Source organism: Leuciscus leuciscus (assembly GCF_965113295.1).
Source record: "Leuciscus leuciscus genome assembly, chromosome: 22".
Classification (NCBI taxonomy): domain Eukaryota; kingdom Metazoa; phylum Chordata; class Actinopteri; order Cypriniformes; family Leuciscidae; genus Leuciscus; species Leuciscus leuciscus.
In genome coordinates this window covers 3,373,577-3,401,401 of record NC_138746.1, presented here as the reverse complement: position 1 = coordinate 3,401,401, position 27,825 = coordinate 3,373,577, and the positions used below count along the sequence as shown (strand labels likewise).

Below are 27,825 nucleotides of genomic sequence, written 5' to 3'. Positions count from 1 at the left end.
TAAACCAGACCATGTATTGAAACTATGGTACGGCTGCTTACAAGCAGCTTAATTCTAAAGGTCAGAGAGGATGGGGAATTATCACCATTTTATTTAGTTGAATTTGTTTGCTTTATTGCCATATCAGCATCAAATACATTCATGGCAATATTTTGGATTGTATTATTTACAAAAAATTAAATAATAAAATACAAAAACAATTAACAATAAAATAACTATATAAAATATAGTTTAATGTTTAATGTTTAATAAAAACTGATTCCCATATGAATATAAAATATTCCCACATGAAACCTTTCTAAAAAAATCTATTAATGCGATTTATGGTGAAAAAAAAGTGGACTATATATATAAAGAATAGTTATAACAAATAAATATAATAAAATGATTCACATTCAAACAGTGAATCTTTTAAATTTTCTCACGAATAAACTCAATGGGTACACCATAAGAATTTAAAATATCTCATTTGACTAATCCCCATGGCATCATGGTTTGGTGAAATAATGAACTGACTCAAAATGTCACTCTTCAATGAATTATTATTATGGTCATGATGAATGAAACAGAACTGAATTTCTGAAAAATGAAGCCTATCTCAGATACATGCAGGAAGAATGGTGGGCTGTAAATGTGGCATCAATTTAGTCAATTTTGATTTACTATTGCCATTTAGTTAATGAATCATCCTCCAATACACAAAGGAAGAGACCAAAGATGTGCATATCTATAAAAACACACAGCCTTCGTGGGAACTTTGCAGTCACGGACGTTAAAACGCTCATCCAGACAATTCTCTGGATGAATGTGACACTGAGTGTGAATTGATGGCTTTTCCAGGCAAAATAACTTTAAACAGGTCGAGTACAAATGAGGACAGAGAAAATGTAAAATAAAATGTTTTTTGTTTCATGTATGACTGTCTTTTTAATGCTAGTGTCTAAATTAATGCATCTCCTCCTCTCAAACAACACTGATGTGTGTGAAAACAACTGAATAGTTGCATGACTTTTTTGTGACACGAAGTCAACATTTAGTCCCCTTTTCCACCGTCTCTATGCCCCTTAAAACTAAACAGTTTGTTAATTTTTTCTTCTGAAACCTTTTAATACTCTTTAGCGCTCTTTTAATAAGCGATCAAATAAAATGTGATAAGCATGCACACCTTCATAATGGTGACCACTTCTTGTTTGACCCTGGTCAGCTCCTGTTGCAGGCTTCTCCTCTCTTCCTCACTGGCCTTCTCCACCTGCTTCACCTGCTCCTCCAAGCTCAGCTGTAGCTGACGGCGTGTCTCCTCCGCCCGCTGGGACACACCCAGGGCTCTCTCCAGCTCCTCAAACGCTGGGAAAGAGTCACATAAAGTGCCGTTAGGACGAGTAGAAACAAAGGTGGGATAAAGAGAAAGGAGATAGTCTCACTCACCTGCTTTCTCGGATTTCTCCTTCTGTTCCTGCAGCTCATCTTTCTGTGCGAGGGTCTGCTGGAGTCTGGAGCGCAGCTGAGCGATCTCATCTTCCTTCATCTCTAAAGTCTCATGCATCTGACGCTTCGTTTCAGCAATGACCATTCCCTTCAAAATGATGCCGTAGGTGAGTATTAAAGGGGTTTAATAACACACATATTAAATGTACTCATCCTTGATTTTTAATGGGTAGATGTTAAGTCAATAAAGGCTATATTTTGTTCTGATCCTCATGCAAATTTCAATTTTAAGACATCATAGGTTTGGCGAAGAGCCTGCGAAATGAAACCTCAAATGTACAATATTGCAGTCACTTTTGTTCAGCAAATCTGCTATCAATTATGTTCAAATACATGTGCTATTCAGGTTCCTGCTCCTCTACAGCATTTCTGTGCTCAGTTTGAGGACGCAACGCTAATAGTTTCTGACATATGTTTGCATTCTTTCACATTCCAGACAGTGACCCGAGAGGATATCATCTCTATCCTGTAGGGTGAAGGTCAAATGCTCAACACAACATGACTGATTCGATCACAACTCAGTAGCAGACAGACAGCTCTCCATATTTCATATAATTCCAACCTAGATTACATCTCAAAGACTATTTCTTGATCACAAGGTGCAAAATAAACACTCTACTAAGACCAAATGCAAATAAACATAAGCATAAAATATAAATGTAACAGACTAAAACTGAAAATTGATATTTGAATTTGTGTAATATTATATTTTATTATTGAATTTTTTTATTTATATATTCATATAAAATAATATTATAGAAATAATATACATTTATATAAATTTCAAGAGTAATATATTATATAATAACATATGTATATGTGTGTGTGTGTATATATATAAATGTGTGTGTGTGTGTGTGTATGTATGTGTGTTAGTGTATGTATGTGTGTTAGTGTATATATATATATATATGTGTGTGTGTGTGTGTATATATATATGTGCGTGTATGTATGTATATATGTGTGTGTGTGTGTATATATATGTGCGTGTATGTATGTATATATGTGTGTGTGTGTGTGTGTGTGTGTATATATATATGTGCGTGTATGTATGTATATATGTGTGTGTGTGTGTGTGTGTATATATATACATATTTTGTGTGAGAGAAAAATACCATTTCATTGCCTTTTTTCATTTAATATTATTATGTTATTTTATATATTTAAATAATATTCATGCGTATATTTATATATATATACACACATAATTCATATTGTATATAAATTAATATTATTTACAAAAAAATATTTATATATATATATATATATATATATATATATATATATATATTTATATTTAAATATTTTTTTTCATTTAAAATAACGTAAGCTACAATTTCATGGCCTTTGAAAATATTTTGATTGGTCAATTCACCCACCGATGGCAGATGTGGCAAAAAGTTCGGACCCTGCTTGATCACTGTCCTAAAATAATAAGCAATATATATCCAGGCTTACTTTTATATGCAAACGTGACAAAGTGAATGACCCACAGGGAAATATGTGCTGTTTTCCGATCATTTTAAAAAGCCTTCCCGGGATAATTCATCTTTGTCTTTGGCTAAGAGGGCGAGTGGAATTTGTAATCTTCAGTTCATGCTGGCTCATAAACAGTCCTGTGGCAGACACACAACATAGCTGAACCCTTCTGAGGAGTGAGATGAAGCGTGTTAGCGTCTCTCTCACCTTGTCCTGCTCCAGCTGCTCGATGAGGTTCTTGGCGTCTCCCAGCTGTGTGATCAGCTTCGTCTTCTCTGAAGTGTGGAGTTCCTGGTAAACAGACGATGATGAGTGTGTGACGATGGATCTTAATCCATTATTCTCAGAATGATAATCAACACTTATTCAGCATCTATCATAAAGACCCCAGAGCCAGCTGGTCTAGACAACCTGGATTAGAGTCACTTGGAAACGTACGGGCCAGTTGGAACTGAACTGACCTGAAACTTTGACTTCCAGAATGTGAAAAAAAAAAAGGTTTGGTTGGATGTCAAAGGAAATTTTGCACATCCAATAAGTCTGGTTATATAAAATGGTATCAACAACCATACAGTTAAGCTGTCTTACATCATATTTCTGTTGCGATGTGCCCAAGAACATGCGTTAACCGTGGAAACACTGTAATTTACTTTATCATAACAGCTGTTAAATGCCATCACACTGATCTTCCAGATAACTATAACATATACTTAATGACCAGGCGATTCAATTAAAACAGCAACCATGAAGCTGTGAATAATTTTCAATGTCTCCACCGGCTGCGCTGAAATCCCGCCACTGATAAACACACACACACACACACACACACAAACCAGGCCACATCCACATCACAGCAGCCCTTGGAGTCTCCGCACCAGACCGACAATCAAACCTCAATTACAGTCGGGACAGCAGCCAGTGGTTGTGGCGGATTCGCCTCCAACGCAGAGCGACACTCAGTCAGGGAACGTTCCTGTTTCCTGCTGGTTTTCCTGAACTAGAGAGTTTGACACTTACAACTAAAAAAAAAATAAAAAAAATAAAACGGTACAGAATAAAAGCACATAAAATGCTTTATTTTGTTAAAAAAAATTGGTCTTTGGTGCATAACTTTGTGCTTCAGACATAAATGATTCCTTATTGAGAAGCAATAAGAAAAGGGATCTAACTTGTAATTTTGAGCTAATGGGTGATAAAACGGCCAAGGAAAAAAATCATACACTGCAAAAAAAATTAACTTAAGGTATTAAGACCATTAAAATCCATCAAAATTAAGCGAGTTTATATTTAAAACAAGACAAAATATCTGCCAATTCGGTATAAAAAATCAAACTTATTCAAAGGGAAAATGATTCTCTCTCTTACCCCATTGGCAGATGCTTGTTCTTGTTTTGGAATTAACTAACTTAACTTTACGTTTTTCAGAAAAACTCCCTTTAAAGGGATAGTGCAGCCACAAATGTACTCTTACCCTGAAGCCATCCTAGGTGTATATGACATTGTTCTTTCAGACGAATACAATCTGATTTATATAAAAAAATGTCCTGGCTCTTCCAAGCTTTATAGTGAAGGTCAATGGGTATATTTTTTTGGAAGTCCATCAAATCGCCAAAAAGAAATCGTACCCAAGTCAACCTACGCCAAAAGAGTAAAACACTTGAACTTGACGCACAACGAATGACGAACGCGGTTTCCCAGCCCTGTTTGTTTGAACCGCGTCTACATCATCATACATCGTCAAGTGTTACTCTTTTGGCGTAGGTTGACTTGCGTACGGCCGTCTGCCGGAAGGTAGTTATTTTAGTCGATAAAGTTTAAAATATGGATATTTTCCGTATTTTTCTTTTATCACAGATGGATGCGATTTGATGGACTTCCAAAAATTATACCCATTGACTCTCACTATAAAGCTTGGAAGAGCCAGGACATTTTTTTTATATAACTCAGATAGTATTCGTCTGAAAGAAGAATGTCGTATACACCTAGGATGGCTTCAGGGTGAGTAAATCATGGGGTCATTTTCATTTTTAGGTGAACTATCCCGTTAAGGCAAGTCATGTGACTCGGTGGCCATCTTTGAAACGCCTCTCTGGCAGCTGTTTCAGTCATGAGAGTGCAGCACCTATGTCTTTGAATAAGGAAACATCAAATTCTCCAAAGCTGTTCACCAAGCTTACGATTAAATTTCATATTTGAAATCACCAATGAAATCTGACAACAACTGTATCATACATTTAGCTTATAAACACTCAAATCATGACAAAAAAATGAATTTTTCAGGCTGGACCAGACAATGTCCATGAGCAGTCCTAAGAGTCCTTCTCAGAACAATGAAAAAAGCTTTACTATTAGGCGATTGGCTCTTTTATTTAGAGGGCGGGACTTATTCTGCCATACTGCGTGTTGCACTGTCTCCCATTCATAGTAAATATGAGTGCACTATTATTTTGTTTCTCAAGAAAATATATCTTGATTCAAGAATGTTTGGATATTTGTACTGGAAAACAAAACAAAAATACTGATGAAAGAAATCATTTTTGTAGTGTTTAGACCTGAAGGTATAGAGACTTAACCAACAAGCGACCAACAAGTAACACCCTAGCATTGTGTTCTGCATTGGGCAAGCACCACTTACATTGTCTTCAGAAAATGTACAAATCTAGTTTTATCCTAGCACTTTAATTTAACGCAGAACTTCAGTGTTTCACATAAATCTGAAATGATTTAATGGTCAAGTAAAGCAAAGATGAGTAAATCACTGAGTTGAGTGTCAGCTGGTGTGTTTTAGTGTGAGTGAGTGTGACGGTGTGTCCGTACACTGTTTGAGGCAGGGCGGGGTGAGCTGTTAACCTCTGCTCTCACCATCTCCGCTGAGCACTGTTCCCACACACAGCACAAACACATCACATCCACAGGAAACACACTCTCGGCACTCCACCCGTTACCTCTCCAACACACACACACACACACGTTTTCTTAGCTATCTAAATGGGGACATTCCATAGACGTAATGGTTTTATACAGAACAAACTGTATATTCTGTCCCCTTACACTAACCCTACCCCTAACCTACCCATCACACAGACACACACACACACACACACACACACACACACACACACACACTAACCCGACCCCTAACCTACCCATCACACAGACACACACACAGACAGACAGACAGACAGACAGACAGACAGACAGACAGACACACACACACACACACACACACACACACACACACACACACACACACACACACACACACACACACACACACACACAGACACACACACTAACCCGACCCCTAACCTACTCATCACACACACACACACACACACACACACACTAACCTGACCCCTAACCTACCCATCACACACACACACACACACACACACACACACACACACACTAACATATCCATCACACACACTAACCCTACCCCTAACCTACCCATCAAACACACACACACACACACACACACACACACACACACTAACCCTACCCCTAACCTACCCATCACACAAAACTTTCTGCATTTTTACATTTACATTTTCTGCTTTATTTTTATACTAGATTTACAATTGAGGACGGGAGGTTTTTGGAGATTTTGTCAGGTTTGGTCACTTCTGGGAACAAATTTGTCCCCAAAATATAGTACTGTAGGTACACACACGCTACCAAAGACAGGACCAAGAATTGATGATATATAAAAAATCAAATCAACCATGCATAATATATACAATTAAATTATATATATATATATATATATATATATATATATATAAACTAATGTATGAATCAAAATAAATAAAAAATAAAAATAATTAAACGTGTATGAATATAATAAAATAAATAAACAATGTATGAAAAAAAAGAACAAATAAAATCATGTATGAATTAAAAAATAAAAATAAAACCATGTATGAATAAAATCAAATATAAAACAAAAATCATGTATGAATAAAATCAAAAATAAAATAAATAAATAAAACCACGTATGAATAAAATAAAAAATAAAATAAACCATGTATAAATAAAATAAATGTATGAATAAAATAAAATATATAAAAAAATTAAATAAACCACTTATGAATAAAATAAAATACAAAAATAAAAATAAAATAAATCATGTATGCATTAAATAAAACAATAAATAAATAACCCAAGTATGAACAAAATAAAATAAAAAAATAAATTAAGTCACGTTTAAATAAAATAAAATCAAAAATAAATAAAATAAACCATGTTTGAATAAAATCAAAAATAAAATAAACCATGTATGAAAAAATAAAGATATACACCAACTAATAAATCCCTGACCAAACTCAGCTAAGCAAAACACTGATGTGCAAAAACTAGATGTTCTTCAGTTTGTGTCATTTCGTTTTTCTATACCTTGATTTTCTCAAGCTCTTGCAGCCTCTCCTGCAGCTGCTGCTGTAAAACCTCGTTCTCACTGCCCAGCTGAGCGGAGCGCTCCTTACTGGAGCGAATCATCTCTTTGCATCTCTGCAGGAGACTCTCTTGCCTTTTGATTCGCTTCTGAAGCAACTCAAGGTCCACCGTGCCCGGCTCTCCGCTGCTCTCTGCTGGACACACACACACACAGGTTCAAGACAACTTTTGTGTAGAAACATGTTAAATGTGCACTAGAGAGTCTGCACACACCTGTGTTAGTCACGCTGTCGTCTTTCGAGGGGCTCTGAGGGTCAGAGGTCGCATCAACCGCATCCGTGGACTGAGACATCTCTAGCTCTGCCGACACCATTCCTCCAGGCGCCTGTAGTCGTTTCTTCAAGAGAGACACCTGAAGACACACAGCTTCAGTATCACCTCCGTTAACACGGGAATGACTCGAGCAATAGAAGAGAAAGGCGTACTTGAGTCTGCAGCACAGTGATCATCTGGTCCTTCTCCTCCAGAGCAGCATCAAACTCCTCCTGCAGGTGTTTCTTGGTCTGCTGGTCCATCTGGAGCTCCTGAGGAGGAGAGATGAGGCTCGCGTCATATCAAGAGTTCACAATTCTATTGGCATTTTCACTACTTTTGAGTTTTGATGGATCTCATACTTGGGAATTGGCAGTTTACTGGTGGTTTAAGGATAAATAAGCTCACTAAGGCTGCATTTATTTGATGAAAAATACAGTAAAATCAGTAATGTTGTGAAATATTAATGCAATTTAAAATAATTGTTTTCTATTTGAATATATTAGGGCTGAGCAACAATTAATCGCATCCAAAATAAAAGTTTGTGTTTACATAATATATGTGTGTGAGTACTGTGTATAATTATTTTGTATATATATATATATATATATATATATATATATATATATATATATATATATAAACACACACATGCATGTATATATTTAAGAAGGATTTGTTATTTATATAGAAAATCTTTATATGAATTATGTATAAATATATATATATATACAGTACATACATGCAATTTTTTTTAAATATATACATGCACATGTGTGTATTTATATATATATATACAAAATAATTATACACAGTACACACACATATATGATGTAAACACAAGCTTTTATTTTGGATGTGATTAATCGTGATTAATCGTCACCCAGACCTAGAATATATGTTTACAGTAGTGGTCAAGTCAAGTCAAGTCAAGTATATTTGTATAGCGCTTTTCACAATACAGATTGTATCAAAGCAGCTTCACAGTATTAAATTAAAATAATACAACAAAGTTTGTTTCAAGAGGAATTTATTGATTGATAAAATTAAATTAAATATCCCCAAAATATCCCCAACTGAGCAAGCCAAAGGCAACAGTGGCAAGGAACCGAAAAACTTCATCAAGTGACCTAATGGTGTCCTAAGACTCCATCAGGTGACCTAATGGAGAAAAAAAACCTTGGGAGAACCCAGGCTCAGTCGGGGGCCAGTTCTCCTCTGGCATTTATGAGCTAGAGGCCGGATTGTAGTTTGAACTGTAAGATTATATGAATGCCTGACTGAAGAGATGCGACTTTAATCTAGTTTTAAACTGGGAGAGCGAGTCTGAGCAACGAACAGCATCAGGAAGACTATTCCAGAGTTTTGGAGCCAAATGTGAAAATGCTCTCCCTCCTTTGGTGGTTCTGGATATCCTAGGTATGACCAAAAGCCTTGAATTTAGTGATCTTAAAGAGCGCGATGGATTATAGGGCGATAGAAGATCCGTTAAATAGACTGGAGCTAAGCCGTTTAGTGGTCAAAAGTTTGGAAATATTGCTGTTTAAAATGTTATGCTCATCAAGCCTGCATTTATTTGATCAAAAATACAGAAAAAAAAAAAAAACAGTAATTTTGTAAAATATTATTCCAATTTAAAATAATGGTTTTCTATTTTTATATATTTTAAAATATAATTTATTCCTGTGATCAAAGCTGTATTTTCAGCATCATTACTCCAGTCTTCAGTGTCACATGATCCTTCAGAAATCATTCTAATATGATGATTTGATGCTTAAGAAACATTTATGATTATCATCAATGTGGAAAGCAGTTATAAAAGCGGCTTAATATTTTTGTGGAAAATGTGTTTTTTCAGGATTCTTTGATTGAAAATTCAAAAGAACAGCCTTTATTTGAAATATATATATTTTTTGGAACATTTACAGTCACTTTTGATCAAATTGAATGTATCCATGCTGAATAAAGTATCAATTTCTTAAAATAAAAAAACATCTTACTGAGCCCAAATGTTTGAACACTAGTGTATATTAAATATTTGATATATGCTGCCTAATCTCGATCCAATCAAACCCAGAGAGACAAAATCTTGAAATGTCTCTGAAACATGCCACATCACAGACGTTAGCTGCATTACGAATGCTGTCTTTAAGTAATAAGTAATAGAGATATCAGAAGTGTAAAAACATCGACGGTAGAGCCTGTGATGAAGAATGAATGTGTGAGCCAGAGGCAAAAGACAAACCTCCCTGAGCTCTCCTATTCTTCTCAGGGCTTTATCTTGACTCTGGCTGAGGATGGCCTGAGAGACACACAGACAGAGATGAATGACAAGACAGCACAAATACAGCAGCTCATTAAAGGAAAAACATTAGGAAAACATCCCTCGAGCTGTGAGGAAAACTACAGTCGTTAATTCTGCGGCATCGGCTGAATATGAGATTACCTGAGTTTTCTCTTTATCCCGCTGTACGGTTCTGTAGGCTGTTACCAACTGAGAGAAGAGAAGGAGGAAGAATATATCAGTCAAGTAACAATGAACAAACTGTCCCATTCCCAAATCAGGAATTCTGTGTGGGATCACATGATCTGATCAGAACTGGGATCAGAAACATATCAGGGATCATACATATATATTAATATAACATTTTTTTACAATTAAAATAAATGTAAAAATGTAAAAAAAATTATATATATATATATATATATATAGTAGTCAAAAGTTTGGAAATATTACTGTTTAAAATGTTATGTTATGCTCATCAAGCCTGCATTTATTTGATCAAAAATACAGAAAAAACCCAGTAAATATTATTAAATATTATTCCAATTTAAAATAATGGTTTTCTATTTTAATATACTTTAAAATATAATTTATTTCTGTTATGCAAAGCTGTATTTTCAGCATCATTACTCCAGTCTTCAGAGTCACATGATCCTTCAGAAATCATTCTAATACTGTATTTGTTTTTGCAGTCAGATGGTTGTCTTATTTTTAAAGCTTATTTAAAACTTATTTTGGCAAATTAAAAATTACTAGCCGTTAATAACCCTCTCACTGTCTTATCTCCGTAATCTGTTCGACTGAGGCGGCACTGATGTGTCATGTTTAGTATGCACAGTCTGTACTAGAGGGCTGAGCTCTTCTTGAACAAAACAGACTCGTTCAAATAATCTCTTAATTAGAGTTTAACAATATGCAACGCATGTTCATGCCACAGAGTTTATTGATCTATTACTTGGCGATTATCTCAGGACACATCTTACAGCAGAGGAAATGCAGGGATTACAAATGAGCCAAAGAGCTTTCCTTGAAACACGAAGCCTTTTAAATTCAACGTGCGTTTGTGCTTTAATTTGCATTTAACCAAACGCATCAGGAATGGGAGAGCCTTAGATTTGGTACCAGGCCAATAAATCCGCCAATATTTGACCATTTTAAGAGCATCGCAACTGGCCAACGGTTTGTTTAAATACCTAATGAGCAATAATACTACTTCTGGAACAGGCCCTGATGGCGCAAAGATTGCAGTTCCCATCTCAAGTAAGCATGATTTAGGGGAATTATCCCTGGCAAAAGTGCACTATATGTCACTTTGAATGAACACAATATATGACAAGTAATTTAGAAAGAAATATTTTGAATTAGATGCTCAACAATACTAGAAGCATGTAGTAACAGCCTGAAATCGGGTTGTAACAACAATACAGTTGCATTTGATGTGTCAGTCTCCAACATACATCATTAAAAACGCCTGGAGCAGAACTGTTATACAGATCACAGGCTGACTAGACGAAATCTGACTCCACAGGAACACACTGACACGCATTAATGCACTGCTCGCTCTGGTGCACGCTTACATAATTAACAATATAATCATAATTCAACATTTCATAATGCAATAATATTAGGCATGTTTCCAAAATCATGAAAAATGACTTTGAGATGCATGCATGTAATGTGAACATGATGGCACCCAGTGAGATCATAAATGTAATAAATATAAATATTAATCAGAAATAGTTACTTTTAAACAAATAAAATGCTAATTTTACATGAAATGACAAAAAAAAAGTGTGCATTTTGTGGCCTGAGGTGTTCAAAGTTTTGTGTCCACACATACATACGTAAAAAATTATATACGTAAAAAAAAATATATGTGGCAAAACAAAAGTTTAAACTTCTGCATCTGACTACTTGCAGAAGTAATATGTGACCCTGGATCACAAAACCAGTCACACGGGTTTATTTGTGGCAAGAGCCAACAATATATTATATGGGTCAAAATTATCGATTTATATTTTATGCCAAAATCATTAGGATATTAAGTAAAGATAATGTTCTGTAAGATTTGAGAAATTAGAAAGTGCCGGACAGTCTGGTTGAAGAGCGACCAGACCCTGAGAGGACAAAGGACCTCTCTGGAAATTAACATTTGAACTCCCCCTTGTGCACTTGTGACCCCCGAGTCATCCTAATCTACATTTCATTCCCTCTTCCCTCACCCTCTCTCTCTCATGCTCAGATCACCTGAATTCACCCAAGAAAATACAGTATATAGTTTAATGTGAATGATTATCAGACATGTTTAGTATCATTTGAAATGTCTCAATGCGACTGGTACAAATGTCTCTTTTCCAAATAAGAAAAACAAAAGGTAGTAAGGTTTTTAAGAGTTTAGGGATAACTGGCACACAAAGGAAGGTGTGCCAGTTCTAGCAAATGGAATGTAGCAAAGGGTTCGGTGCCTTTCTGTATCTCAGATTAGCCCGTGAGGCTGAGAGTAAGACTCTCAGCTTCATGTATAATGCGTAAATATATAAAACATTTATTTTTGTGAGTGAATGCAGCACAATCGCGATTTTCTCAATGTTTCAAATTGTTTGCACCCTCAGATTCCAGATTTTCAAATAGTTGTATCTCTGCCAGATATTGTCCTATCCTAACAAACCATACATCAATGGAAAGCTTATTTATTCAGCTTTGATTATGTATATTGTATAAATCTCAATTTTAAAAACTTTACCCATGTGACTGGTTTTGTGGTTCAGGGTCACATATATGTAATCTGAGGCACTCCCCTTGAAAATCCCTGCAAAACCAATCATAACTGGAAAAAACTGAATCAGCAAACAGTCTGACCACGAGCGATTGGATCAGCCGAAATGTTTACACTGAGTGCGCTCACCTCAGAGTATTTCCCCCTGTAATTCCCGAGGCTTCTCTCCACCCTGTGCAGGCGGTTCAAGAGCTGCTCTTTAGACAGACTCTCGACGCTGCCGGGCGAATCTTCCGCCTCGCTCTCGATGTCTGACGGAGGGTCGTACGCCGGGGCTTCATTCTCTCCCATGAGCGTGAGTGATTCTCTGGAGGAGCTTCTAACCAGACTGTCCCGTGAGCTGGAGCGGAAGAGCCCTTCACCGCGACCCGAACCCCGGAGCAAAGACTCCATGGACGACACCTTCTGCTGCAGCTTCTGGGTCAGAGACTGAGGCTCCTCTTTCTGGAGGACAAGCAATACAAACATTTCAGAAAAATAAGTAGACCCTATTTAATCAGGCCTATTACAAAAAAATGACAATACAGTCATACCCAACTGAAATCCAATGACAATTATACAACAATAACACTCAAAATGTGAAGTGCTGAAAAAGGGAGTAATATCTGTGACACATATACAGTACTGTGCAAAAGTCATGCTTTACAAAATTATTTGTTTTAAGACAAATTTACTGTATAGCTTTTGCTTCAGTGACTTTCACACAGTTCTGTGTGTGTGCACTACCGTTCAAAAGTTCAAAAAAGTCTCTAACACTCATCAAGGCTGAATGTATTTGGGAAAAAAATACAGTAAAAATAGTCATATTGTGAAATATTATTAACATTTAAAAAACTGTTGTATATGTGAATATATTTTAAAATGTAATTTATTCCTGTGATCAAATCTGTATTTTCAGCATCATTACTCCAGTCTTCAGTGTCACATGATCCTTCAGAAATCATTCTAATATGCTGATTTAATGTTCAAGAAACATTTATTATTATTATTATTATCACAGTGCTGAAAACAGTTGTGCTGCTATATATTATTGTGGAAACCATGATACATTTTTTTCAGGATTCTCTGATGAACAGAAAGTTCAGAAAAACAGCATTTACTTGAATTTTAAATAATATTATAAATGTCTTCTATCACTTTTGATCAATTTAATGCACCTTTACTGAATCAAAGTATTCATTTCTTTCATTAAAAATGACTGCTGTCAAACTTATTTCAGAAAAATCAGCATCAAACACTATAGCCCCTTTCACACAGAGATTCCGGAAAGTACACGGATAATGCGTCCCGGGATCGTTTGATTTTGGTTCATTCACACTGCCAGCGATTTTCCGGAATCTGTGAGTGCGTTCACACACATCCCGTAAAGATCCCGTAAAGACACGTGACGTCAGGATGTGATAACTTCTGTCAGATGTCAGTTCTGCTCATAACTCTTCGTCATTTCTACACGAAGACGAGTCCATACTCCCCAGTAGCGCCACTGGGTTTGCCGAGTGGCTTGTTCCCCATATTCTGTAGCATAGGTTGTAGAAAGGCCGGTGCGATGGCACATGCGTTATCACTACGACACAGCCCTTACGGCACTGGTCCTGGCTTTTGTTCACCCAGGGCGCGTTCCGGGACTGATCCCGGCAATGTTACAAGGTCCCCATCCCGGCCGGGGATGTGTTTGCGTTCACACAGAAGGCACTCAAGCAATTTTACGGCAATTTCCCGGGATCAACGCGCTGTGTGAAAGGGGCTTATGCTAATTACACATAAAAAAAAATGCACTATACTAGTGTTGGTTGGGGGAGAGATCCCCTTATATGATTGTACAGCGCCATGGGTGTACAGTAGTACATATGAAAGCGCTATATAAATGCCTCATTCATTCATTCATACATTCATTCATTCATTCATAGACTGTCACTTGCCTGAGGAGAAGCGACTCCATCCCCGTTCACACTGCCTCTCGGAGAGCTCCCGGCTGCTTTAGCAACGCTCTGCACCAGAACAGAACCAACAAACATGAGTGAAACAGTGTTTCGCCGCTCAGCTTTAGGCCCGGTTAGTATTCCTCCAGCCATCGTGCTGCACCCCGATTACTCTGGGAGCAATATTAGTTTTTGCTACGAGAAATGCAGGGGCTTCTGGTTACACCCACCTTAACCTCATGCAAACTCGGAGATTAACACAGGGGTTAAATACAAACATAGACAGCATAACTATCGTTAAACATTAACGAGTGTTAAACAAACAAGGAGTTAAACACAGCAGCACTACACTAGAGGCTTTGTCAACGGCAAACGGTCCAAACCCACTAGAGGAGCCGGTTACTGAGAGCGTGTGCAGGAGTTAGACGGCCACAGCGTTCTCCCTGAGGTAGATGAAACAAGTCATGGGTAATATTCCTCTGTTTGTGTTCATGGACATGAGAATGTATACAAATCTCACACTATTGCACCTTCAGAATTGAACCTTTTTTTTAAAACATGAACAGGTTAACAAAATCTAAAGCTGCACACTGTATAACTATTCCTTTTTCAGGCATAACATTGGCAACATTAAAGTTTATTTTTTGAACGTGTGCTGTTAAACGCCCAATCAATGTTGTCCCAGTTTTAGCTAAAATGCATATAATATAGTCTGACATCAAATTTAGTAAGACTGCATAAAATTTGAAATGGAAGAAAAAAATAATGCATAAATCATAATAATATGAAAGATTTACCAAAGTCCGGACCTCTGTGACCTCAGAAAGATGGGTTTAAATTTCCTCTTAAAATGCAATATGCTGGAAACGGCATTTTGCTGCAGGTTAAAGGTCAAAGCTAGCCGTATTTACATTAAAATCAACAACTGAAGCGCACTTTCTGTTCTGTGCAGAAGGCAAACCCTACACACTTCAGGCCAAAAGTAATAAAGCACAGCATTATCAGACATTTTTTCACTTTGATATCCTAAAACAAGGACACTCAAACCACAAGTGTCCTTCAGAACATTATACACAAGTAAGTTTAGCAATAAACACTTCCAGTTTACAGAGGGAAGAACTAAAAACATTTGCATATGCCAATGAAGGCCAAGGAGACTTTGACTATGTAATGTCACATTATAAGCACAATCTCTAACAACACCAGCATTATATTTATGCAGTTATCATTGCACCGGTCTATAATATTGCTGTACAATACAGAATCAATTCAAGGACAAATTAATCAACAATACTATAAATAACAGCGTCAGAAATTGACTTTTTATGAACACAATATTTGTCCCTAGAATTGATTTGCAGGGGCATTTTAACCTTTATTATAGCATTTATTCTCTAATCATGTAAAAAAAAACACAGTTTGTTGCAATGCTGAAGGAAAAAAGCAATGCATTGCTTTCTAACAAACACCACAGAGTTAAATGAAAGTCTCTGCTTACTCAGATTAGGGCCAATCGATATTTATATAACTAATTTGGTGCAGATACAAAATACACCCTTAAACATTTCATATACATCCCAACTCCCATTATGCTGAAAAACAAAATTATGTCCACTTTACACATCAGAATATTCAGAAATATATCACCCGAATTGCATAATCCTTTTGTCTATTTCTACCTGATGAACATGCTGTGGCTAATAATCCACCAGATCACATGAGCAGTGTGTTGGATCTGATTGGCGGTGCTGTACGTCAGCTGATGTGTGTGTAATGTGCTCAAGTGCATGTGGAGGGATTATCTGTATCTAGAGATAATGAGCAAATCCTTCTGTCAGAGCTGAGCCTCTGAGTCTCCACAGACACAATAACTGTAGTGGAAAGAGCAAGCCGTTACCAGGCCTTAAGTATAAAAAAACACATTATTATCATGATTTAAATTGTTATTATTATCATTAGATTAGATTATTAGATTATTATATTTTATATTACATTACTTAACCAATTAACATAACCGTTAGATCCCCCTTGTGTCAGTTTCAAAATCAAAAAACATTTTAATAAGAGTAAATAAGAGTAGAATAACTAAAGCGTGCACTGGGAAATGTTGGCGCAAGTCATGCGAGAGGACCTTCAGTAATCCAAGTTTAGAAGCATAAAAACTTTAAACAAAGAATCTGAATGTTTTTGTAAAGAAATCACAAGAACTCTCAGGGAACAGCAGGGGAACATTCAACACTGTCTAACCGAGGGGAATCTATCAGGATACTACTTAAGGAAAGGGACAGGGAATCCATGGCAATTTCTATCACTACGGGAATAACATTCATTCCTGGAGATGCCAAATTAGAGGAACTAGGGATGGGCGGTATGACGATATATATCGTTACCACGGTGTAAAATGTCTAAAATTAGAGATTTTGCTATATCGCACTATTGACCCTTCAGAGTGATGAAATGCATGAATGAGAATATAAGGAGATCTTGATGTTAAAAAAAAGTTATGATGAGTGCAATACATCCTGAAAAGGAACTCAGTTCTCTTTCATGTCTTATTGCGCTTGAACGGTCGAATACACACGCAATTATGTCAAAATGTCCATCGTGTGCAGTATTCATGCAAACACAGCCGGTTATGTCTCAAGTGAAAGTAAATCGTTCAGTGTAAACCGGATGTGTAACAGTGTAATAGATCTGTACGTTTTTTGTCTTAAAGTGACAGCAGCCTAATATACCTACCTAAAATTACTTACTGCTCATGACTGAATAACTTTTTTAATTCTTAAACTTGTTTTAATAAGAATAAATTTATATTTAATTAATATAGTGAAGACAATTAATACATTTCTGTACTAATTCTAACTACATGTTAAATAAACCTGAAAAACTTCATTTGTTTCATTCATATTTATCCTATTGTTTTTAACTTGCTTCTTTAATTCTTATTTTTAATAACAAATGAGATAAAATAACACAAAATAACTATATTGTGATGCATATCGTTATCATGAGATACAATTTCTCATATGTGACCCTGGACCACAAAACGAGTCACATGGGTCAATTTTTTCGAAATTGAGATTTATACATCATATGAAAGCTGAATAAATAAGCTTTCCAATGATGTGTGGTTTGTTAGAATATTTGGGCGAGATTTGAAAATCTGGAATCTAGGGTAAAAAAAAAAATTTTAACATTGAGAAAATCTCCTTTAAAGGAACACTCCACCATTTTTTGAAATAGGGCTTATTCACCTTCTTTCCTACATTTAGATAGGTGGGCAAATGCATTTTTGTCTCAGTGCATGCATTGTTTTAGTTTGACAGGGTCGGCGCTAGCTTAGCTTAGCATAATGAATGGAATCCTTTGTTGCCAGCTAGCATGTCCTGAATAAAAGTGATATATAAAAAAAACAACAACACCTAATTACTTCTTGTGGCTTGCATATTTCACAACAAGTACAAATAGTGATGCAGATTGACACTAGGCGATTTCTAATGCAGATATTGACTTGGGACTATATTAAGGGGAAGCACAGGCGAAGCACTGCTACTTGAGCACAGAGATATCAAGCCCAAGTAGCAGTGCTTCGCCTGTGCTTCCCCCTAATATAGTCCTTAATATATAAGTCAATATCTGCCTAGGAAATCGCCTAGTGTTAATCTGCATCGCTATTTGTACTTGTTGTGAATACGCAGGTCACAAGAAGTAATTAGGTGTTTTTTTTTTTTTTTTTTATATCACTTTTACTCAGGACATGCTAGCTGGCAACAAAGGATTCCATTCATTATGCTAAGCTAAGCTAGCGCCGACCCTGTCAAACTAAAACAATGCATGCACTGAGACAAAAATGCATTTGCCCACCTATCTAAATGTAGGAAAGAAGGTGAATAAGCCCTATTTCAAAAAACGGTGGAGTGTTCCTTTAAAGTTGTTCATTTATGTTCACGATTGTGCTGCATTCACTCACAAAAATAAATGTTTTATATATTTACGGTAGGAAATTTACAAAATATCTTCATGGAACATGATCTTTACTTAATATCCAAATGATTTTTGGCATAAAAGAAAAATCTATAATTTTGACCCATACAATGTATTGTTGGCTATTGCCACAAATATACCAGTGCGACTCGTGACTGGTTTTGTGATCCAGGGTCACATATTGTGAAATTAGAAATTCGGTCATATCGCCCAACCCCTAGGAGGAACCATTCCGAGGTACAAAAACGGAGAAAAGCAACTGCCATCCCACAAATCACTCAAGGCCTAACGAGGAACGCAAGATATTAGATGCAGGGGTTAGGAGCGAGATGCCTTTGAGTTATGCAGAGCGGCTAGTGAAACGCTCAGTGAGAAAAGCTGCAAGCAGGGGTTACTCGGCCTCCTCTAGCCCATAACCTCCAAAGGCATCACAGAAGGATGGAGGGGGGGGGGGGTTTGTAGTATTTCTCCAGGGGTGAGGAAGAGGAGGCGATGTGTGAGGACAGACTCACCGCACTGGGCACCTGGGCCGCTTTGGGTCGTTTTGAGTGGTCCAGAGCAAAGATAGTATACTCAGAGAGAAAAGCAGGTTCTGCTATCATCCCAGCCAGCAGCTGAACGACCCCCCCATACGAGTCAATGCATTAATGACGGGGACCAAGGAGTGAAGAGCAATGAGAAAACAACACAATGAGTGAAACGACAGGAAAAAGAGCCAGAGCATGAGATAATGACATCTGTGGAAACAGAAAGAGAATTGAGACAGCGGATCCACACTGAGGCTGCAGACTTACACTATTTGATGTCACTACCAAGGCTGATTTTGTGTGTAGAGTTTCATGATTGGCATCAGAGCATGATATGCCATTAGTAGAGACATCAAAAAAGGTAATTCTAGCCGTCTTGGCACAGAAGAAATTAGGGCTCAAAAATAAGGATGGGTCAGTGTGTTGGCAAAGCTGCTTTGTCTGGCACTTTATCTTACAGTTATTGATGATGTACATGAGTCTTTGTGTGTGTCAAATTAAATGTCACCAAGGTAAAGTTTTAACTTTAGTGATAGTCTTTTTTTTAACGGCTGTTTCACAAACAGGGCTTAGATTAAGCCAGGATTAGGCCTTAGTCCAATTAGGGCATTTAAGTAGCTTTTATAAACGTGTCTTAAAAACATTACTGGTGTGCATCTTGAGACAATACAATGGCACTGATATATGTAAGGGTTAATGCCCGACGAGGTGTCCATTGTCAGGTATTAATGGACGACGGCGAGGCGTGAACCGTCCGACACGCAGCGGAGGACCGAAGTCCATTAATACCTGACAATGGACCCCTCGAAGGGCATTAACCCGCTTATACCACGGTCACTTGCCAAATAACACATTTTTAAAACATTAGTTTATATTTTAATTAGTTTTACAATCGAAATCTAAAGTTTTTACAAACAATAACTTGGTTTCCCTGGTTACGCCTGACGGTTTATTTAGCAACCGGAGATATTTATAGTCCAATCAGCTCGTAGAACCCTTCAGTTTACTGCCTGTTGCTATGGTTACTCACAGCTGATGTAGTCAGCGCATTTATTTATTAATTTCGAACGGTAAACAGTCAAGTTTCACCAGAACTCCTTTACTAGGTGTCCTCTATCACTTTTTAATGGACACCCTGCAGCCAATCAGAATCGAGTATTCACCCAGACCATGGTATAATTTAAGATATGTTGCTTTAAGTTAAAACAGCTCAAATGTGCAATTTAGTCTGGGACTAGCTTAAGCATTGTCTGTGAAACCGGGGAAAAAATCATAATATAATAGTGTAATCTAATAAAAATAAAAGTTTAATAAAATAAAATCTATATTATAAATAATTTTAAATCTTTATAAATACTAGCATAGCTATTATATTATTTATAAATACTAGTAGTATTTATAAAATACTAAAACACATAAATCTTTAGAATAATATCTTTATAAATAAATATATTTGTATAAAGTTATATATATATATTATTATTACTATTAAATAAAATAAATATTATATATAAAGTATTTACATTTAAATATTTAGAAAATAAAATTCTGACAGACATCAATTTAGGTTTTTGCATATATTAATATATGCAGGGCCAGTGAAAATGTTGACAGTGCTTGTAAAAAATAAAATAAAAACACTAAAAATCCTTATTGTTGAGCCCTGGAAATGCTGAGATGATGTGGAATTCATTCTGAGATCTGATGGAAGTTTCAAAAAGAAATACAAACAGAAAATGTGAGAGAGAAAAGTTCAATCCAACCCTCGGCTCACTGGTCGGTAAAACGGCTCATCCGCAACGGTGATACACTTCACTCTAAGCTTCATTTTATTAGAGCTGTGATTCATAAACGAGGACAATAACATCAATAAAGCAAAAAATTGTAACTTGACTCATGCTACTTTGATGAAACTCCCACAGATAAACCAAGCAGAGTGTCTGAAAGTCCATTAAGGTGTACTCATAAGTCATTATTTGCCATGTTTAAAGATTCATGCTTCAAAGGGGGTCTAATGTCACCGTCCAGAAATGACAAAACCGAATCATCTAGACTATTATTAGCCCGCATTAGTACAATAATAATAGCATGTCATGTGTTAACCAACCAGCTGGAGATTATCAAACTGGTTTTATATCTCTGCACAACGTTCTCTGTAAAACAAGAGGTCATTTAACTCAACCAGCATTTTTAATTCACAGATTATTAAATCTCATTTAAAACAGAATTTATTTCCTTAAACCAGTATTTAGACACTTTATATTACATATTTAAACCAAGTATAATTTATTTTAATAAAAAATAGCACAAGCATACTTTTCAAGCTAAACTTTTGCCATTTCTTAGGTTTAAACGGATACAATTATAAAGTAAATACTTTAATTTTAGTATTGGACACGTTGCATATCCCGATGAACACCAAAACTCAAGGGAAGCAATTAGCAGATCTGACCTGAAGGCATTCGTTAAATGTATTGTGTCTGCAATCTTGTGAATAGCATGTGTTGTGACAATATTGTGTATTCTTATTGAGATATTCTGTGCAGGAGAGTTAAGGGGCATATCTGGAAGCAGTTGCTGCTCATTTACATGCACTCTTGACCAATGAGAAGAAGGCCTGTTTCCGTTTGTCCGCTTACCTCTCTGTCGTTGGGGGAGGCCGGGGCATCTTGGTACGGGACAGGGGGTTGAGTACGCCTCTCTCCTGAACTCACCTGCTGGACACAGACACATGTGCGTTATACACCGAGACACAATAATCACTCGCAGTGCACTACATACATTACAGACAGAGGAAACTACAGCTGGAGACTGTCTTTACAGGGATACTTCACCGATTAGCATTAAGCTTTGTATCAGTAGAAACCCGGTAGTATTTTCGAGTGACCGTGCTTCCCTCCCTCATGTCCCCCTGAGACCAGAGATTTCTGTATTGTGTCTGGAAAAAAACCTCAGATGACGCAAAAATCATCATTTAGCTTCATCATCAGAGGCTTTTTGTCCAGAGGCGAGAGACTACAGCCAGGAGGAGGAGCTCATTCCGCATGTCTTCAACCCGCCCATAGGGGGATCTCACCATAAAACGACGTCTTTTCAGTGTCGAGTCGACTAGTAGCCTAGGTGTGTCATTTCTCCCAATACTGCCCTCTGTAACCGGTAGGCGTGGCTTGGGAGTGGCCTCGTGGGGCAGCGAAGCAAGTGCATTCTGGGAGTTGTTGTCTTTCATCCACATGAGCCAAAAATACATTTTCTGGCTTTTCTCAGTCTAGAAGGCTCCAACTTCTGAAATAATTTCACATTTCTACAGCATAAATGACCCAATTTACATACACATTCATCTTTCCAGCGGTGAAATATCCCTTTAAAGTCACCATGACATAAAAAATTGACAATTTTTCAGCATTTATTATAGCCTAAATTATTTATCTGTGCACAACTGCACATCATTATTTTTGTTAAATTCACATGCCCTTTTGCCCTTGTAATCTTGAATCAAATTAACTTCCCCTCTCTCTTGCAGCATCTCTTCTCCTCTCTGATGACGTGTTTACTAATGTGAGGGCGGGGCAACCTGTCACTCACATGATCGACCAATAGCAAACCACAACCATCCAATCAATTACCCACGGACGAAATCAAGCCCTGCCCAGCATTTCTTCTTGAAGACTATCGCAACTTCTGTTTCATGCCGACTTTAACCTCATGTTTTACTGCACTGATTTCAGCATGGACACAAGAGGCCAAACACAAAACAAATGGCATATTTAAATAGTAAAAATAAGAAATTAAATTCTGCATGAAGAAAATGTCAACAAAAATTTTAATTAAAGGGACATTGAGATATTTTTGCAATATGATATTATTTATGCAATAAAGCATATTTCCCTCTCAAATTTCCATTATTGCACTAAAGAAAAACTCATTACTATAATATGTAATAAAAATCCTCCTGCATCTTCTGTTCAAGTGTAACAAACACTACAGTGATTGTACACTTCAATGTAAACTATATACTTATACATGTAGTTTCACAACAACAGATTAATAATAAAAAATGATGTTTTATGTTTAGGTTTAAATGTGCTTAATTGTTAGAAAAATCCTGCAAATACAAATAAATTGTGTAAAATATGTTTGAAAAATAATGAAATAAATAGACAAATAGATGGATAAATTAATAGATATAAATAGATTTGGGGTCAAATATGACACTGGCATGTCTTTTTATTATTATTATATCATTTCTATGTATAACGTTGCTTAATATTTAAACCAGACAGACTTGAATTTCAACTGAAGTATTAGTTTAACCTTTCCGTAGAGCGTCTGTTTAGGGAAACGTGCTCTCGGGTCTGGTTAACAGGTCAGGTTGGTCTGTGGTTCATCAAGTAGGCTAGTTGACAAACCAACACCCAAAATCCCAAAACGACTGATCTGATGACGTTAACCTTCTGATGGCCTCTAACATCTCTTAAATGTCATTATATTAACTGCATAACTTATCTTTTATACAATGGTCAATACACAAAAGATACTGACAGTACCATAGTACAGGTAACATTGTCACAACCATTTAAAACAATCTCAATACCAAAAAGTACCATGGTATTACCATGCTATTAACACATGTACCACGGTAGTACCATGGTATTATTATTAGAAGTACCTTGGAGTACCATGAAAATACCATGGTACATTCAATTCAGTACCATGTCTATTTCAAAACTACCATAGTATCCTCGGAATTTCATCATTATGGTAATACCATAGCATTAATTCAAATACCATGTTAATACCATGATCCATGAACATGGTAATCATTCAGTGCCATATTAAAACCATCTGATTTTGGTACTGTTTTGTTAATGTATAACCAATCCGCTAGTTTAATAGATATTTAAAGAGCTTATATTGTAATTTAAATATATAATACGGTAGTAAGTGTGTTATAATGCATATTTATTTTGTAGTATATACTTGATGTTGTGTTTTGTTTTTGTTAGCATACATGCTACATGAGTAAAGTGCTCTGACCTGCGCCTGCGCGCTGCTCCGCTGAGGCGACTGCTCCACTATCACCTTCTGCTTCAGTTTCTTAAACATCACTCCATGCGATAATTGTCACGTCGGGAAAGATTTTACTGTCCGATTCCCAGGGTAAAACACTTGATGTATGTGTGGATGAGAGCAGTGCGCAGATGCAGCTGACGTGGAGGAAAAGTGAACAGCTACGGGTGCACGAGAGGCTCAGAAAGGACGATTGTGAGTTATTGAACTTGCATCTTTCAATGTTACTAAGAACATAAACTCAGACAGTGACACTTAAAAATAGATAACATTGATATATAACATGCTACTAAACTTCATATAGCAGGGTATTTATGTGGTACTGCAGGGTTTTTCAAAGAACACCATTGTAATATTGTGGTAAAAATAATAAAACTACACGTATAGTCAATTAAAAAAAATTAATTATATATTATTATTATTATTATTGATAAAAATTTAACATTTAGATTTCTGAAGAGGTCTTATGATCAAAATACAATAAAATGTGAATTAAAAAATAATAATTAGCATTTATAATCATTAAAAAGACAGATTTGTCTGTTGTATGTTATTGATTATGAAGACATCACGCAGATTCGACATGTTAAAATTTCCCCGTCGATTAGATTTTATTAACTTTTTTACACATATTTAGCATTAAATGTTGTCTAGGGTTTATAAAACTTAATTGCATAATGATGAAATAGCCAAACTTCAACAAAAGAACCTTTCATACTGTATAGAAATAGCTAAGTAAATTAAATGATGTGCATATAAACCTCTTAGCAAAATAAAAGTGTATTTTTATTTTATTTTGCATGAATGATCTGTTGCTTGTGGGTTTTTTTTATTGTGTTTTTGTCATGTAAACCCACTTACTGCACGAACAGACTGAACATTTAACCTTAATCACACTTTGTATGATTAAAAATAACCTTTGAACTGTCTTTAATTATTTTCCAATGTCTTCATTAGGACTCTTCTCCACATATCAGGGGTCAAAGGTCATAATGGTTAAAGATCTGGGCTGATAATCAAACCCTAGAAGGGAAGCTACTGGAGTTTTACATGTTTCTCCAAAGAGACTGTCACAGTAGAAACTGCATTGTATAATTCACTTCGGGAAAGCATCCGCCTAATGAGCCATACATATTTGATTACTGTTTGCAGTACAATGAACAACAACACATTATTTACGGATGAGAAGTAGGCTATTGAATATTCACATGTGATCTGTTCAGTGGCTCACTGTTTATTGTGCTGTAAAGCATCAGTTTTGCTCTCCGTTTAATCTCATTGCCGTCTAGGAGAAACATTTGAGATATTAAAAAGATCGCAACTTATTTTTCTTTATTTTTGGCTCACAGCTCAATGTTGCGCATAGTCTCGAGAAGCTCTAGAGGGCGCTCACTGTAACCATAAAAGCCATAGTATCTCTGATAAAGTCAATGGGAACACAATAATAAAATAAAAAGATAAGGCTATACATCAAGGGTGTCGCCTCTGTTATTCTGTTATAAACTCTTTTTAAATATCTCTCTATAATATCTCAAGTGATTTACAATATAAACCTTCCATGCATGCAATATCAATATGCTCCTGTGATATTCAATGCACAGTGTTTATAACTTATTTGATCTTCATCATTTTTACATTTAAATATCCTGTACAGACTCATACCTCATTGCATCGATTTTTGTACATTGTACTTTTTTCTGTAAATTATATTATTCTTCTGTAATGTCTGTGTTTCTATGAGGACTGTAAGCATCTGTTACCAAATCAAATTTGTGCATGAGCCAGTGAAAATCTTTCTGATGCTGGTTACAGCGCTGTATTACATTACAAGAAAACAGTCTCTTGTTCCAAAAGTACAGGACAGTTTTAGTATTAGTGTGTTTTGCATGGATAACCTGAGTTTGATTAGTCATCCTGGATCAGATAATGCCACGCACATCAGTGTGGAGATCTGTGCCAGCATCGTGAGCGATCAATGATCATCAGCATGTTTCAGATCTGTGCTCGTCCTTCTGGCCGTATACAGACAACAATCCATCAATGTCTGACGGCACCATGCTCAGAATGCTGGATCCAGGAATACTAGATTTCATTTCCTGCATAATGTGGTTATTTTCTATGTATCAAATGTTTCGACAACAGATTATCATGTTATAGTTTTTAGGTAATCGTTTTAATTTTTGTAGCATGTTAAGTTTATCGTAAATGCATCATATTATGGAAGTTTAAAGCTGTTGAAAGAGAATCTGCTAGGATTTCTGCCCTATACCTAAAGTTAACCTTTTCATACAAAAAATAAACAAAAACAATAACATTTCAACCAAATAGGCACTTATGCATTCATCAGTTACCCTATCCTCCTGGGACCCAGGAATAGACTTTTGTCCACTGTACTGGACATTATATTTGAGTGAATTTCTCTGACATCATACATGTCACATGTCATGACCTGGGTGTCCTGTGAAGAGCACATTCAGGACTTTTCAGAGATACCAAATGTTTGGAGGTTTCACCATGAAAACATCTTTAAAAATGTCTGACATTAATTTAGTGATCAAATGTAGGAAATATGATAATATATTGTAATTAGAATTTAAATCGGACTGCTTTTCAAATTGTATTTCATAAACCAACATCTCTGGAAAATGTTATGGGGTATCAAATAAAAAAATTACTTTCTGTTACAGAACAGGGCGCTGATTTCATCAGGACTTACATCATGTTTATCAGGCATTTTGGGAGACACAACAAGAGAATATGGAAATAAATTATACATCAATATTCCTATGAAATATTACATATTATTATAAAAATGTTGCCAATTATTACTCCAATTATTACACTTCTTTTTTCATTAAATGTTGCTCCAAGAACACATTAATGTGCGTACATTAAAATTAGATACAGTGTATAGACACATTGCATTGAATGGGAATATTAATTTATGGCCATTTTACCCACATATTGCATAAAGTAAAATGGTGTATCAATTCATTCCGTTATATCTTTCATAACATCTGTCACGAAACTGCTCCGAGACTCAATAAGGAGATCCAAATGCAGCTTTATTTATATAATCCAAAGGCGTAATCCAATAAACAGGCAATGGGTCAAAACACAGGTAGACAGTCCAAACAAACAAGACAAAACAAAAACAAGACAGGCAGGGGTCAGAGGCAAGAGAGTAATCCAAGGAACAGGCAAGAAATCCGAATAAACCAAAAGACAAGAAACCAGGGAAAACGCTCGGAATTGCAGTGTAACACTTAAACAAGACTTCGCAGGGAATGAATGAATGTACAAGGTATAAATAGGCTGAGACTAACAGGGTAATAAGATACAGGTGAATGCAATCAATGATAATGAGTCCGGGCAGTGAGTTCTGGGAAATGTAGTGTGAGTGAAATATGATAGTCTGGTGTGGAGTGCCCTCTGGGGGCACTCAAGGGCACTCCAGCTGGTGACCGTTACAACATAGTTGAGAATCATCTTTATACAAATTTTGGCAAAAAAAAATCCTGAAACCCCAAAATGTATTGGTGATTGAAAAAAAAAAAATCCCATTGTTTTTGCCTATACATATAATTTCCTGTCATT

The 27,825-nt window shown here is 36.2% G+C and overlaps 1 protein-coding gene across 7 annotated transcripts in view; it reads right to left on the bottom strand.

The window, feature by feature from the left end:
* The window catches only part of golga4 (golgin A4), a 45,729-nt gene extending 21,329 nt beyond the window's left edge, over positions 1-24,400 (bottom strand). For 2 of the 7 annotated variants that reach the window (XR_014201396.1, XM_082153254.1), the window contains exons 1-13: positions 24,196-24,400; positions 21,801-21,878; positions 19,147-19,248; positions 14,647-14,719; positions 12,861-13,171; positions 10,118-10,165; positions 9,917-9,973; positions 7,845-7,943; positions 7,633-7,771; positions 7,360-7,553; positions 3,172-3,255; positions 1,426-1,573; positions 1,166-1,344 (exon numbers count right to left, since the gene is read on the bottom strand). Coding sequence is in view for 6 of the 7 variants with exons in the window: in XM_082153254.1 (XP_082009380.1) it covers positions 1,166-1,344; positions 1,426-1,573; positions 3,172-3,255; positions 7,360-7,553; positions 7,633-7,771; positions 7,845-7,943; positions 9,917-9,973; positions 10,118-10,165; positions 12,861-13,171; positions 14,647-14,719; positions 19,147-19,248; positions 21,801-21,878; positions 24,196-24,264 (1,581 nt within the window). In the remaining variant the exon portion in view is untranslated. The remainder of the gene's footprint in view (positions 1-1,165; positions 1,345-1,425; positions 1,574-3,171; positions 3,256-7,359; positions 7,554-7,632; positions 7,772-7,844; positions 7,944-9,916; positions 9,974-10,117; positions 10,166-12,860; positions 13,172-14,646; positions 14,720-19,146; positions 19,249-21,800; positions 21,879-24,195) is intronic. The other 5 variants (XM_082153256.1, XM_082153257.1, XM_082153255.1 and 2 more) reach the window with 5 other exon arrangements.
* Between the last annotated feature and the right edge of the window lie 3,425 nt (positions 24,401-27,825).